Source organism: Cotesia typhae, unplaced genomic scaffold (genome assembly GCF_013202065.1).
Source record: "Cotesia typhae breed Kobodo isofemale line unplaced genomic scaffold, CoteBio_Ctyphae contig_26, whole genome shotgun sequence".
Taxonomy (NCBI): domain Eukaryota; kingdom Metazoa; phylum Arthropoda; class Insecta; order Hymenoptera; family Braconidae; genus Cotesia; species Cotesia typhae.
The window spans coordinates 4,283,064-4,297,567 of NW_027423732.1; the positions used below are offsets into that span (position 1 = coordinate 4,283,064).

Sequence of the window (14,504 nt, forward strand, 5' to 3'; positions counted from 1 at the left end):
GGACGAAATACTTTTTTTTATGCACCACAGATCGAATGATATGATTTTTTTATTTATTTTGAATAATAACTCGATTTTTATTATATTACATTTGATTTTTTCCAATTTTCGGGGTTTTTTGCACATTTGTTTGATGTTTTCGAGACGTCTGAGTTATAAAAGTTGGAGATTTATATGTCGTCGATAAACCTACATGAAAATCATCATATATTTAGCTCAATACATTTTTTTATCACAATATTGGGAATTTTTTGTTTTTTTCGCAATTTTCATGGGTTTTTCGGGATTTACTTAGACTTTTAATGGCTGCTGGTCTGAGTACACTTCAGATAAGTATAAAGCAGATCGAAATACATGAAAATCATGCATAGTTAGAATCTAAAAAAATTTTTCAATCACCAAAACCCCCAATTTTCCCGTTTTTTTTCGGTTTTTTACAGTTTTCTCAAAATCCTAGGGTGTAGGGGCCAAACGGACCTCAAATTCGGGTTCAGCGGGTCAAATTACATGGGAATATATGTGGCGCGTCCCAAGTACAGACAACTTTTTTTTTTTTGTGTGCCGGTGTTATTAGTTGTTACGTCCCGGTTACCCCTTGGGTTTGGGTATGACCAGCAGAAAAACTAGAGCTGGAGATAAAGATGATACGACCTCCAGAGTCGTAAGTAGAGGTTCTCGAACTAACTCCGAAATAATTAACTTCGGTGAATTTAATTAATAAATGGATTTATTTAACTATTTAAAATACACTTTTAATTTGAGCGGTTTGACAACTGCCGTGTAGTATGTAATAGTATTTAACGTGATTTGATTTGATAGTCTCGCGACAAGAACTAATCGAGAAGAGCTTTAAGTTCGTAACTTTGAGATCCAAAAAAAGCCTTAGGAAAAAGAGAGCCTCGAACTACCCGTGCACCCTGCTTATATCTCCTCGTAGAAGGGCCGCGCCCTGAGGGGAGTAGGGTTGCGTATCAGGCCCCGAATGTCCTATTCTCCTGAGTTGATCTGCGCGGCATCTCCGAGTCTCACTCGGATGATCCGCGCTGACTCAACTCCAGAGTCCAGGACACGCAGGCGTTCGTTATCATCATTTATTTAGAACATTCCTCGGACGTTCTCGAATATACTTATGCACTCCACGCTAGTTGTCTTACAATGAATCATTTTCCATTAACAATCTTCGTGAGAAAATGTTAATGTAAACTTAAAAATATTTTGTTTACTCAGATGTTGGCTGAGTTTTACTTTTCTTATCGTTTTCTATTTTTATATTTAATATTTAACATTTGTAATTCTTTACTTATCATTTAACATTATATTTATAAAAAATGAATATTTATGAAATTATTGTACAATTGTTAGAGTTTAAATTAGCGCGCGTATTCGCTATCAGCGACATCTGCGAATGCAGGTGGGGACGTAACATTATTATGAAAAATTTACTTTATAAACCATTGCTCATTTCTATAATTTTTTTAATCAACGAAGGCATATTAATTTTTTATTTATCTAATTTCACAGACACCGGCGAGATTACAAAATTGGAAAATTTCGTTGGGTATTGAATTAAAGGCTACTGATTACATCTGTCATCTCCATTTTAAAGAGGAACAAATAAAAATGTACGAGAAACTGTACATAAAAGGAGAGCTCAAGATTATGCCTTTAGGAAAAAAAAATACTTAAAGAAGAAGCTTTACCAACGATCCAGCATCAGTTTATTCCGATACTTGAAAATGAGCTTCTAACAAGTACTGTAGATGAACTGGAAAAGCCAAGCTTACATTTAAATAACTCTGGAGACGAAGAGCTGTTTCAAGTGCACGAAAACAACATCGAGCCACCGAAAATATTAGCAGATGAAGATGTTCCTAATAATCCAATAGGTGCTGTTGTTCAAAGTGAACAAGACTTGATAGAACCACCTCTCAGTCAAGACGCATCTAAGGATTTCTATAATCTGCAAGAAATCGAAGCTCCAAAATTACCGCCGTTTTGGCTGTATATACCCAAGCCCAATGGATTAGTATTAATGCGAATGGACCCAACAACTCAGCAGATCAAAATTCGGTTACGCTTAAACAAGGATACATCTATTACTGTATGTATTAATTAATGGTCGAGTAGATACATCTATTTTTTTAAAACAATCATTGATTATTATTTTATTTCAGGTTATTTTTCCTAACAATGAAGAACTACCTCTAAACGAAAAATTGCATTCATTAAGTTGTGTCTATAACTACTTAAAATCAGTGGAAAGGTGGCCTATATGCGTTGGTACTCAGATTGACAGTACTAAGTAAGGATTGCTTGTTTTTTGATAAGTGAATGTATAAACTACTGAGGACAGAATTGATAAGAATTGAATTAATATATTTACATTAATTTTCAGGTATTCAAAACTTTGTAAAAATGTGATAGTTGGTGATGACATTTATAAAAGAAACCAAGCTAATCCGAGATGTAAATCTTGTCGAATCTTACGGAATCGATTACAGAGTCAAAAGTCGACTTCAATGAATTTGGAAACAACAACTGCTAAAAAAAGACGTGCTTCAAATCTGGTTAAACAGTGCAAACGTTTAAAACAAATGGTAAGTTTTCTAAAATACAATTGTTTGAGGCTAGAAGCAGCATTTCATTCTTACTATTGTTCAAGATTTGTTAATTTAACATTTATTAATTTAACAATTGGAATCGTTTCTAATTTTACGTTTATCACTTCTACTATAAATTCTATGTTTAAGCAGTTATAATGCTTACATAATTTAACGAAGGACGACAACAAAGGGTTTATAAACGTTAGGTGGAGGGTGTATATAATAAAATAATAAATTTTCACATTCCAGTAATAAGTTTTGATACTATATACGTATTGAATTTATCTGACATATAAAGTAGATCGTTACTAATTTTTATCATTTACAAGTACCTTATTGTACACTCTGGCCTTTAATTCAATATTATTTAACAAAATTGGTTATGGGAAAAGTTGATTTCATGCTCGACTGGTTTTTCATTTGCAAAAATATCAACATACAAATACTCTATGACGGTAAAATGGAGTGAGGTCTAGAAATCACAAAATTTATATGACTTTCAATTCATTGGATGTAATTAAACAACTTTTTTATATATTTATTTAACAGGCAAACTTCTCAATTTATACAACTGCAATGGCTACATAGTTCATCAAAAATTGATTATCACTCGTAAAAATTTCCTACTAGATAATATTAATATATGTGTACTTGCGAAGAGTATGCAAACATAATATTACTGATAATCTGTTGAGAAGTATCGTTATATCAACATATATATATATATATATATATATATATATATATATATATATATATATATATATATATATATATATATATACTATATATATAGATATATATCATACTACAGTATGATCATGTTAATCGTTAAATATTCCATTTTTACATGGCAATTTGAAAGTTTTTGGACAGTATTCAATAAGACTAAAGATAAAATAATTTTATATACTTCCTAATGTTTTTAGTTCCATCTAGGGTGAATTATACATACAAATTGTACATATATTTTTGCAATGAAATAGTTTTTATACCTAATACGCACAAAATTTGTACATAATATTCAATAATTCATTTGATTTTGGTTAAATAAAAATTGTACATTAAACTATAAAACTTCCGTCATTTATGCTACAACATAATAAAGTACTACAGAAATTTCCAAATTTTTAAATATATTATTAAAAAATTGATAATAAAATTCTGTTAGTTTACTTACATACACTACTGGAAAAAATTAAGGGATCAAAAAAAAATTCCAAATTTTTCGGTAGTTTTCAACAGGCCGTAACTTTGAGAGAAATGGTCGTACAGGAAATAAAAAAAAAGGAAATTGTAGCTCCAAGTGTCTAGTTTTTGGATTAGAACTTCAAAATTTTGTAGCCTCCGCGGTTTCTGAGTAATCGTAGAAAAACCAGCAACAAAAAAATTCTCAAAATTTTTTTAGTTCTTTTTTTTGGTCTACGGGCGTGGAAAAAATTTTTTTAGCTTAACCACCATAAGAATCGGATACTTTGTTCATTTAGCTTTAATTTCATTTTTTAAACACCCTGATACGTCCACTCCTCGCTGAGATATCGGTCTTCAAATGAAAAAGGATCTTTTTGTCTTTGATTATCGATATCTCAGCAACCAATGATCGCACAGAAAGTTAAAGGTGGGTTTCAAGAACTTGAATGAATTCCCCTTAACGACTGTCTATTGTTTTTTCGAAAAAAAATTTTTTCTTTCCGTCACATGAATTTGAAAATGCAACAAAAAAAGGGCTTTTAGTGGTTTTTTGGAAAATCAAGCGCTGGATCGAAAATATTGAGGAAACCACTAATGTTAAGTGTGCCTTTTACAGTTTAATATGTCCACAAAAACCCTACAAAGTATCAAATTAATCCAGCCAGCCGTTTTTTTGTTTCACTTGATCGAATTTTTGAAAAAATTAAAGGATCACGTTTTTGCTCTGAAAAGCTCATAGTTTTTAAAAATGAGAAAAAAATGGTTTTTTCGAGCTTTTTCCACATTTTCGTTCCAAAAGTGCTTAAATTGAAAAAAAAAAATTTTTTTAAAAATTTTTTTGAAATTTTTCTCTTGAAAAGTTTAAGAAAACAATTACCGCCGGCATTAGCGTTATCCAAAGCGTACCACGTGCAGGTCGCGCGGTCGGATTTAAGCTTCTGTTTGTGTGTGTGTGTGTGTGTGTGTGTGTGTGTGTGTGTGTATGTGTGTGTGTGTGTGTGTGTGTGTGTGTGTGTGTGTGTGTGTGTGTGTGTGTGTGTGTGTGTGTGTGTGTGTGTGTGTGTGTGTGTGTGTGTGTGTGTGTGTGTGTGTGTGTGTGTGTGTGTGTGTGTGTGTGTGTGTGTGTGTGTGTGTGTGTGTGTGTGTGTGTGTGTGTGTGTGTGTGTGTGTGTGTGTGTGTGTGTGTGTGTGTGTGTGTGTGTGTGTGTGTGTGTGTAAGGTAGTTCAGGAGAATTGAGACCCGGTGGCTCGTCAGTTCCACCGTATTTAATGACTCCAAACTCATTCTCTGAAGGTTTTTGTTGATTCAGTACCGGGTATTACCACCCCTGTTTTCAATAACGGCTCTCAAACGTTCAGCCATGTTTATGCAGACGGTAATTTGAGGCTGCGGAATGGTATTCCAAATGTGCTGAAGCGCGCGCTCCAAAGCAGCTAAGTTCTGCAAATTTGGATACTCTCTGCGCAAACGACGGCCCATTATGTCCCAAACGTGCTCTATGGGGTTGAGATCTGGACTCATTGCTGGGTGTCGCAACAATGTGATGTCATGCCGCTCAAAGAAGCGCCGGGTAATATTGGCTGTGTGTGGACGTGCATTATCTTGCATCAATATGAACGACCTCAGATGTTGTCGTCTGCGCAGAACAATGGGCCTTAAAATTTGGTCGATGTAACGTCTAGCTGTCAAATTTTCGCGTACAATTACCAAAGGTGTTCTCCAATTTCGTGAAACGCCGCCCCACACCATAACTGATCCACCGCCGTAGGCAACGACTGGACGGACAAAGTTCTGGCGAAAACGTTCTCCACGACGGCGCCAAACGAGAGAACGTCGATCGTTGCCATACAGATTAAAACGAGACTCATCAGTGAATAAAACATTTGTCCATTCCCTCAAGTTCCAATTTCGATGATCGTAAGCATACGCTAAACGAGCTCGACGATGTCTTGCTGTCAACAGGAGTACACGATTAGGATGTCGTGCGTGTAACCCAGTTTCACGAAGACGGTTGATGATTGTTCGAGAGCAAATGTTCCGCACTTGATGCCGTCGTCGCTGTTGCTGTTGTTGTTGCTGTTGTCTGCGATTGGGGAAGTTTCGAGCGACAATATTCGCATTGACGAAAGGTTGTCGTCGAACTTCTCTAACAATTGTTCGATCATCGCGGGCATTAGTGACTCGATGGCGACCTTGTCCGGGGCGACGATGATATTGATTCGTCTCTTGGTATCTGGTATAAGCTCGAGATACGACAGATTGACTTACACCCATCCGGATAGCAACTGCATGTTGAGTGTAACCTTCGTCGATAAGAGTCACTAACCGAGCGACTTCCACCTCCGATAAATGTCGTCTAACCATGATTAAGAATCAAAAGTCAGAAATTTTCAATTTTGACCAAAAAATTAAAAAAATTTTTTTAGCGCAGAGGGATTAGTTTTGAAAAAACTGTTGAATGAAGCGATTTGCTAAGGATTCACAAAAAGAAAAGAAAAAAAAACTCCGAAAAGCGTATGAAAAAATCGAAATTCGATTGGGGGTATTAACTTTTTTATTAATTTAATTAAAAGGAGATCAGTAGAATCAAGGAATGCAGCGGTGGAAAGGTGATAAAAATCATTGGGCGATGGTTTTTGAGTTTCCTTAACTTGTTAAAAAAAAATTTTTCCAAAAAAATTTTTTTTTTTTCGAAAAAATTTTTTTTTTTTTTGAATTTTTTTTTTTTTTAAATTTAAGCACTTTTTGGAACGAAAATGTGGGAAAAGCTCGAAAAAACCATTTTTTTTCTCATTTTTAAAAATTATGAGCTTTTCAGAGCAAAAAACGTGATCCTTTAATTTTTTCAAAAATTCGATCAAGTGAAACAAAAAAACGGCTGGCTGGATTAATTTGATTCTTTGTACGGTTTTTGTGGACATATTGAACTGTAAAAGGCACACTTAACATTAGTGGTTTCCTCAATATTTTCGATCCAGCGCTTGATTTTCCAAAAACCACTAAAAGCCCTTTTTTGTTGCATTTTCAAATTCATGTGACGGAAAGAAAAAATTTTTTTCGAAAAACAATGGACAGTCGTTAAGGGGAATTCATTCAAGTTCTTGAAACCCACGTTTAACTTTCTGTGCGATCATTAGTTGCTGAGATATCGATAATCAAAGATAAAAAGATCCTTTTCCATTTGAAGACCGATATCTCAGCGAGGAGAGTACGTATCAGGGTGTTTTAAAAAAAGAAATTAAAGCTAAATGAACAAAGTATCCGATTCTTATGGTGGTTAAGCTAAAAAAATTTTTTCCACGCCCGTAGACCAAAAAAAAAACTAAAAAAATTTTGAGAATTTTTTTGTTGCTGGTTTTTCTACGATTACTCAGAAACCGCGGAGGCTACAAAATTTTGAAGTTCTAATCCAAAAACTAGACACTTGGAGCTACAATTTCCTTTTTTTTTATTTCCTGTACGACCATTTCTCTCAAAGTTACGGCCTGTTGAAAACTACCGAAAAATTTGGAATTTTTTTTTGATCCCTTAATTTTTTCCAGTAGTGTATATTAATTAGTAAAATGTAAGATTTGTATATGATATAAAAATTCGGATATAATTTTATTTTTTTTTTTCCGATTTTGTTCACGACGTCTAAAATTTTTAACAACTTTATTGTTGACTTACAGAAAATTCGAATAAAACAAAGAATATTTATAACAAAGTCAGAGTGTGCTAAAAAGTCAAATGCAATAGTACAAGAAGCAATCCTGAAGTTGCCGACAGAATTCCAAAGTGCCGTAAATTCGTGCTTTGAAGCCGCGAAAAAAAAGAATGCTAAAGGTCGATGATTTACCTTAGAGTGGATATACGAGTGTATATTGATTCGCTTAAAAAACAAAAACACGTATCAATTCTTACGTTACAGAAATATTTTACCTCTTCCCTCTATTAATACACTAAATAAATTTATTCGGAAAATTAGCTGTTCTGCTTACGGCTTCCAACCTGCTACTTTTTTTGCCTTAAAAGAAAGATGTAAAACAATGGGGAAAGGAGAAAAACGAGGAGTTATTTTGGTTGACGAGATGAAATTGAGCGAACGTGTTTTTTTTTAATCAACAATCAATGAAATTTTCTGGTTTTGTTGACCTCGGAAAGCACACCCCAGAGGATTTAAAAAATAAATCGGCTGACCATGCTTTGGTATTCAAATTTGTACCATTTAACGGTTGATGGGTGCAATCATTGGGTTATTTTCTATCAAAGAACGCTTGCAAAAGCGAACCGCTACATAAACTCATCGTCGAATGTATTATATTGATGGAAAATAGCGGGATCTATGTTGATGTTGTTGTTATGGATGGTGCATCTTGGAATAGAGGTGTTTGGAAAATATTCAGTGTAGACGAAAAAAATATCAGCTGTGAACATCCATACAGCAGCTCACGGCGACTATGGATGATATCGGATTTCAATCATTTACTCAAATGCTTCCGAACTTCGACCTTAGATGACAAACTGCATGAGTTTAAAGTAGAATATAGTACATTTCTGTATATTAAGAAATTTTGCTATGTTATTGTTGTTATCAAGATTATAAATTTTTCAGACTCCTTTTGGGACAGTAAAGAAACGGCATTGGGAAGCACTGTTAGAAGAAGAAAATTATCGTCAGCCGAATTTGAAAATCGCTTACAAATTAACACCTGCGCATTTAAAACCAAAGGGATTCCAAGCAATGAATGTTCCTCTTGCTATACAAGTTTGTATAATATTTCTATATTCACATCTATTAGTTTGTAGCTGATCAATTTCATCGTTTTGATATTTTAATACTGATTTTATATGAACATCTTTCAGGCGATTTTAAAATTCTTACAATTCCTTGAAGATTGGGAAAATATTGAGAAGAAAATACTTGTTTCGAGAAGTACTTTACTCGGATTAAAAGTAACCTTACGAGCAACTCTTGAAATTTTAGAAATGCTTAAAATCGAATGTGATTTTAAATATTTAATGACTGCTACTTTATCGCAAGACCCTTTGGAGGTTATTATACTTATGATCATAATATTACAATTTTAAGTATAATTCGTTCTGTTTTCTAATGAATATTTATTTATTTTAAATTTCAGAGATTTTTTTCGGTGATGAGACCGAATGTGGACATTCATGTGGAGGTAACGATCATCCCGACCCTAAAATGTTTGCTCAAGTATATCGCTTAGCATCTTGCTTTTCCCTGATACGTCCACCAAGAGGGTGCAATGTTTCAGGAAAAGATCTTTTACGGAGTCTAATAGATGCTAAGTATGTCTTAAAATCATCAACAGATTTGGTAGAATCTGGCGCCAAGTTCCGTTCTCAAGTCAGACTACCGAGTGTGTATATACCGTAAGCAGAATCGTTTTTTGAGGTTACAAGTTTTTTTTCAAATTTAATTTGATTTTTTTTTTATATGATATTTTATAATAGTAGTTCATGCTTTTTATTACGCGTATTACTTGATTATTAACAATTATCTTTATAATTTTTATTTAAAATTATTAAAAATAATCAGCACAAACTATAGCGACCCAGATTTTTAGATTTTAACTTTTTTCTTATGTAAAAAGTGGACGGCCAGAGACTAAATAATATAACGATGCATGCTAATCTTATGATAGATGGAAAACTACAGTGAAAAAAGATATTTGACAGCTTGCAATTACACACGCCAGGCGGCGCAAGAATAACTTTTACATGAACTATAGCTTAAAAGGGATAGTTTGCCACCGGAAATGTATTAAATTAAAATTGTCAATTTTTATTATAATTACAAAAAAACTGAAATCGAACAAAAACAGTTTCACTGTAAAAAAATCGTGCCAAGTCCACGTTCATAAGACTATTAAGAAAAAAAAATTTTATTTCTTTACAAAAAGATATAAAATAAAAAATTAAAAAATCCAAGTAACCGATATGGTTGTATATGATTTTCGAAAATTAAAAAAATTTTTGTAAATTTGAAAATTAAAAGAAACAATTTTGGAACGTACTTGGTGTGCGTTATTGTGTACTTGAATTTTTTTAAGTGCACTAGTAGATACAATTTAGGAATTTCATAAAAAGTGAAATATTTCGTAACTACGCACACTAAATACGTTCCAAAATTGTTTCTTTTAATTTTTAAATTTACAAAAATTTTTTTTTAATTTTCGAAAATCATATACAACCATATCGGTTACTTGGATTTTTTAATTTTTTATTTTATATCTTTTTGTAAAGAAATAAAATTTTTTTTTTCTTAATAGTCTTATGAACGTGGACTTGGCACGATTTTTTTTACAGTGAAACTGTTTTTGTTCGGTCTGAAAAACAAGGCAAGGATTCATGGCTTGAAAGCATTGACAAAATTATGGAAAATTCTCGACCATTAGATGAAAGCTCCTCAATCGACGCGGACCACGATTATAACGAAGCCGTAACTAGTGATGCGGTCCAGTCGTACATAGCTGGTTATATAGTTCGCAAATTGAGAAAAATGATAAAATGTGAAATTTGTTTAGAAGCTATAGAGATGCATGCCGAAGTTGGTAAACAATTACAGCTGAATGACGTTATCAATAAAATGGACTTATATGGCGGGCTACGTTTTGCAAGCAATCAATTATTTGATTTGACGAAGCAATTGGAAAGGTGTGTGTTAAGAGCTGTCAGTAAAAACTTGACTAATATTGAAACAATTAGCGAAATAACTATGGAACTCAAAAAAGAAATCGTTTTAAAAATTGGGTGCTATCAACATGAAAATAGTTTAACGGCAAAGGTTATAGATATTTATATTGTTATGCGCGCCCATTTTTTTGGCTAAGTCAGAGAATAAGCGTTACGACGAAACAAAAATTAAAACTAAAATGAATAGAAAAAATGCCAAATTATTGTCATAAACTCAATACTAGTGATTTTTTTATAATTTTTAACATTTAATTTATTATAGACAACTATCTATATACATCATTATGCCTTTTATATTATATTATGTATTTTTAAATAAATTATTTTTTTTTAGCGAATAACAATGTTTTAATACGTGAATTGATTGAAGGTTTCTATGTTTTATTCTAAAAAATTTTTAAATGCAGAAATTGAATGTTTGTGAGGAAAATTTTTTTATTTTCGTTTTGCTCTTGATTAATATTTGTTTATTTCATTATATTTCTTTACTTATTTACTTCGTATAACATAATTCTTTCTTCTTATTAAAATGTTTATTTATTTTTTAATATTCACAAGTAATAGTTAAATGATACGCAAAAAATCATATGTTGTTTCCTACTTTATGCGGATTTTGAAAGGCGCGCGGTAACTTAGCGGAAGTTTTTCTTTCCTTGTTCATTTCTCAAATCTACTCCAATAATATTTGGCGCTCCCTTTAAAATTTACCCTGATGCTAATGTGGTGTCACCCTAATTTAATACAGCTCGATGGACACTTTTTCATACACAGATGATTCTCCTTACCTCTACCCTCTATACTCCTGTCTTACTCACTTTACATTTTTCAGCCATGTTTTTTTAGTTTTATTTGTGTATCAATCGTAGCAGTGACTGTTATACCTATTATTTGAATTTTCCTCTGCAACTCTCATATTAATTTTACTGTCATCGTAAAATTATCATTAATTTCCAGTGCAATAATTTATTTCCTAATTATTAATCTGACAGAGACAGTTTTAACTCTCAGTTAATTAAGTGATCTCATGTAAATAAACACGTGTTGTAAGCTCCCGCCAACAACGGCCATTACCGCACCTGTATATATTGTTCTTAGCATTTTTTGGGAATTGTTTTAAATCAAAACGAAAACGTGTATGTGGTTAATAAAAATACCTGTTTTATTATTGTGAAAGGTAAGTCAAATAATAAGCAAATAATGAGCAAATGAAAACTTTAAATTAAGTCACTGTTTTCTATCAATACACTGATAAAAGGATTTATTAACTATTAATAATTTATTTAAATAATATATTTTAACATTCAATAAATATTTATTTGGAAAGAAAGTACATTTATTAATTGTTAATAAGTCCTTATTAATAGTTAACAAATATTTATGTCACAAATATCTATAGTATATTCAAAAAAATTAATAAATATTTTGTTGAGTGAATTTTTTCTGCTTGCAATTTCATATTATCTGAAGATTGCTTACGAACATAAATCATCTTTACAATTTATTTATATTTACATAATTTATCAATATCATTTATTTGTAAATGTTTTTTTTTATTTATAACCATTAATAAATATTTATTAACTATTTGTAAAATGTGCTTAATAAATTACTTACTGACTGTTAATAAATATTTATCAAATCGTATGATGTTTAAAAATCATTTAACAGTTGATAACGCTTATCGAATATAAACAAATTTTTCTATCCGTTTAAGTATTTTAACTTCATTTATTTATATGTTCTATGTACAGTCAGCAATGCCAAAAAAACGCAAAGGGGCCAATTTGAGTCGTCGAACGATCAATTCTAGAGCCCGGCTAGATGAAAGAGTACAAAGATCAAGCGAACAAATTCAAGAAGTCAATGCTGATGTGCGTAGGAGAATGTCGCAGTTACGTGAATTACGATCACAAGAGGCACGAGATGAACGAAATCAACAAAGACAACTAGAACGAAGGGAAACTCGCAGATTCATAGTCGATGGACGTGGAGGAATTGACCAACAACGCCAACAAGTTCATCGAGCATTTATTTCGAATTTATTTCTTCGACTAGCGTTCCAGTACGAGCCGGATGTTGAATATTATAATCATTCTAAAGTAGTTATTGGTACTTTGAAAAAGGAATTCCCGCATTGCCATGCACTTAAATTTAAAAATGAGCCAGTTGAGATGTGTTGCTCATCAGGAAAAATACAATTAACCGAAATTGAAATACCACCTGAACCATTGCACGGTTTACTTATTGGTATAGATCCAAATTCTAGCCTGTTCCTGAAGTCAATTCGCACATTCAATTAAAAAATTAATGAAAAATGTTATTGAAGCCATCATCTTGAATGGCAAGTTTCAAGGCGAAAATGTGTTGCTGCCACGAATCCCTATGATTCCTACAGATGTGCCAATTGAATTCAAACGCACTCAATTCCCAATTAGATTGGCATTCGCTATGACAATCAATAAGTCACAAGGACAAACATTGTCTGTATGTGGCTTAGATTTGGAAACACCGTGCTTATCCCACGGACAACTATATGTGGGATGTTCTCGCGTGGGAAAATCATCCAGTTTGTTTGTGTTGGCTAAAGACGGACTAACCAAAAATATTATACACTCTATTGCGCTAAGAGATTAATTTTTTTTTTTCAACTGCCATAATTGATAAAAAAAATATAAATATTTATTTTTGATGTTTAGATAGCTATCAAAGACTGTTATTTAATACATATTCGTTACTCTAATAAAGATTTATTTATTAACCTAAATAAAACATACTTTTATTCTTTATAATGAATTTGATTATAAATACTTCCCCGCATACTTATAGTAGACTATTATTTTTATTCAACTATAAAAATGTCTCCTAGAAATAACATACATGGCAAAACAATGTTTGCCGGGTCAGCTAGTATATATATATATATATATATATATATATATATATATATATATATATATATATATATATATATATATATATATTTTATAAATTTTATAAATTAAAATTGAATTTAGAATTAAGATTAGAAAAATTTTAAAACAGTTAATTACTAATAGGAAAAATGATTTGTCAGGTTACTTATTTTAGACATAGGCCTATCTGGGTTTATAATACTAGTAACATATTTCGGGTTATAAATTTCAGATTCTCATGTCGTGTGTAAAGTAATAATTATTAGTAATCGTTAAAGTAATGATTTGGCTTAAGCCAGGAAAAATTAATTAATTAGGAAATAAGATAAATGATAAATAGGAATTAAGAAATGATAGTTAAGAAATAAGAATCAAATTATTGTAGTGATGGGAAATAATTTATTGTATTGTCATTATTATGGAAATTGTTAATAGTGTGGTTGTGTGTGCGTAAACAGTCTACCTCGGTTTCATGGTATACTTCTCTGGCTTCGGGGTAGATCTCTTAGAGTAACGTGAGGCTCCGTGGGATAGCGTGCGCTGTGTGGACAGCGTGTGTAGTAACGTGAGGGTCCAGCACAGTGACGTCAGGGTTCGTGGGACAGCCTGAACTAAGATAGAGTAGCGTGAGGGTCCGGTGGACAGCGCGAAATATAAACGTATGTGAGTTGCGTATGAATGTGTTTATCCTAAGAATTCTTATATATTGTTATATTGGCCTTTATTTCAATTGTAGAAAGGTATGGATAAATGAATAATTGTTTAAAACGAATTTCTATGTTTAAGTTTTGATTCCTTTCAGCAATCTCTCACGACCCTGACCTATACTCCATGTTCTGTTCCAGTTTTGGATACTAAGTCCAAAAATCCAGTGGTGCCCTTAAATAAATAAAAGGGGCGACCAACGAGCAAACGACATCCCGTTTCAGTATTTACCCAAACCGAGTCGATAGTCGAAATACCGTGAGAATCAAAAGTGGGTTGAGCAGGAAAGTCACTGTTGGTTCTACCATTAAGGGGGACGAAATCATTGTCTAGCACAAAATAAAGCATTTGGTGTTCCCTTTCGCACTCAGTATGATCCAGGGATAACCT

General features: G+C 32.4%; 1 protein-coding gene across 2 annotated transcripts; it reads left to right on the forward strand.

Moving 5' to 3' along the window:
- Nucleotides 1–264: 264 nt before the first annotated feature.
- Nucleotides 265–8,148, forward strand: LOC141525262 (uncharacterized). 2 transcript variants are annotated; one of them, XM_074239659.1, is made up of 4 exons: nt 265–2,101; nt 2,175–2,302; nt 2,396–2,597; nt 7,467–8,148. In XM_074239659.1, the coding sequence occupies exons 1-4, from the start codon at nt 2,033–2,035 to the stop codon at nt 7,626–7,628; spliced, it is 561 nt and encodes a 186-aa protein (XP_074095760.1). In that variant the 5' UTR covers nt 265–2,032; the 3' UTR covers nt 7,629–8,148. The 2 variants fall into 2 exon arrangements, with proteins under 2 accessions (XP_074095760.1, XP_074095761.1); XM_074239660.1 differs by lacking the exon at nt 7,467–8,148 and adding an exon at nt 3,153–3,226.
- The last annotated feature ends 6,356 nt before the right edge of the window (nt 8,149–14,504 follow it).

Excerpts from the sequence above, each read along its gene's own strand:
- LOC141525262 (XM_074239659.1), top strand. The coding sequence starts at position 2,033 with ATGCGAATGGACCCAACAACTCAGCAGATCAAAATTCGGTTACGCTTA. Across the intron at positions 2,102-2,174 it reads ACAAGGATACATCTATTACT|GTTATTTTTCCTAACAATGA; the intron begins GTATGTATTAAT and ends ATTTTATTTCAG. Across the intron at positions 2,303-2,395 it reads ACTCAGATTGACAGTACTAA|GTATTCAAAACTTTGTAAAA; the intron begins GTAAGGATTGCT and ends ATTAATTTTCAG.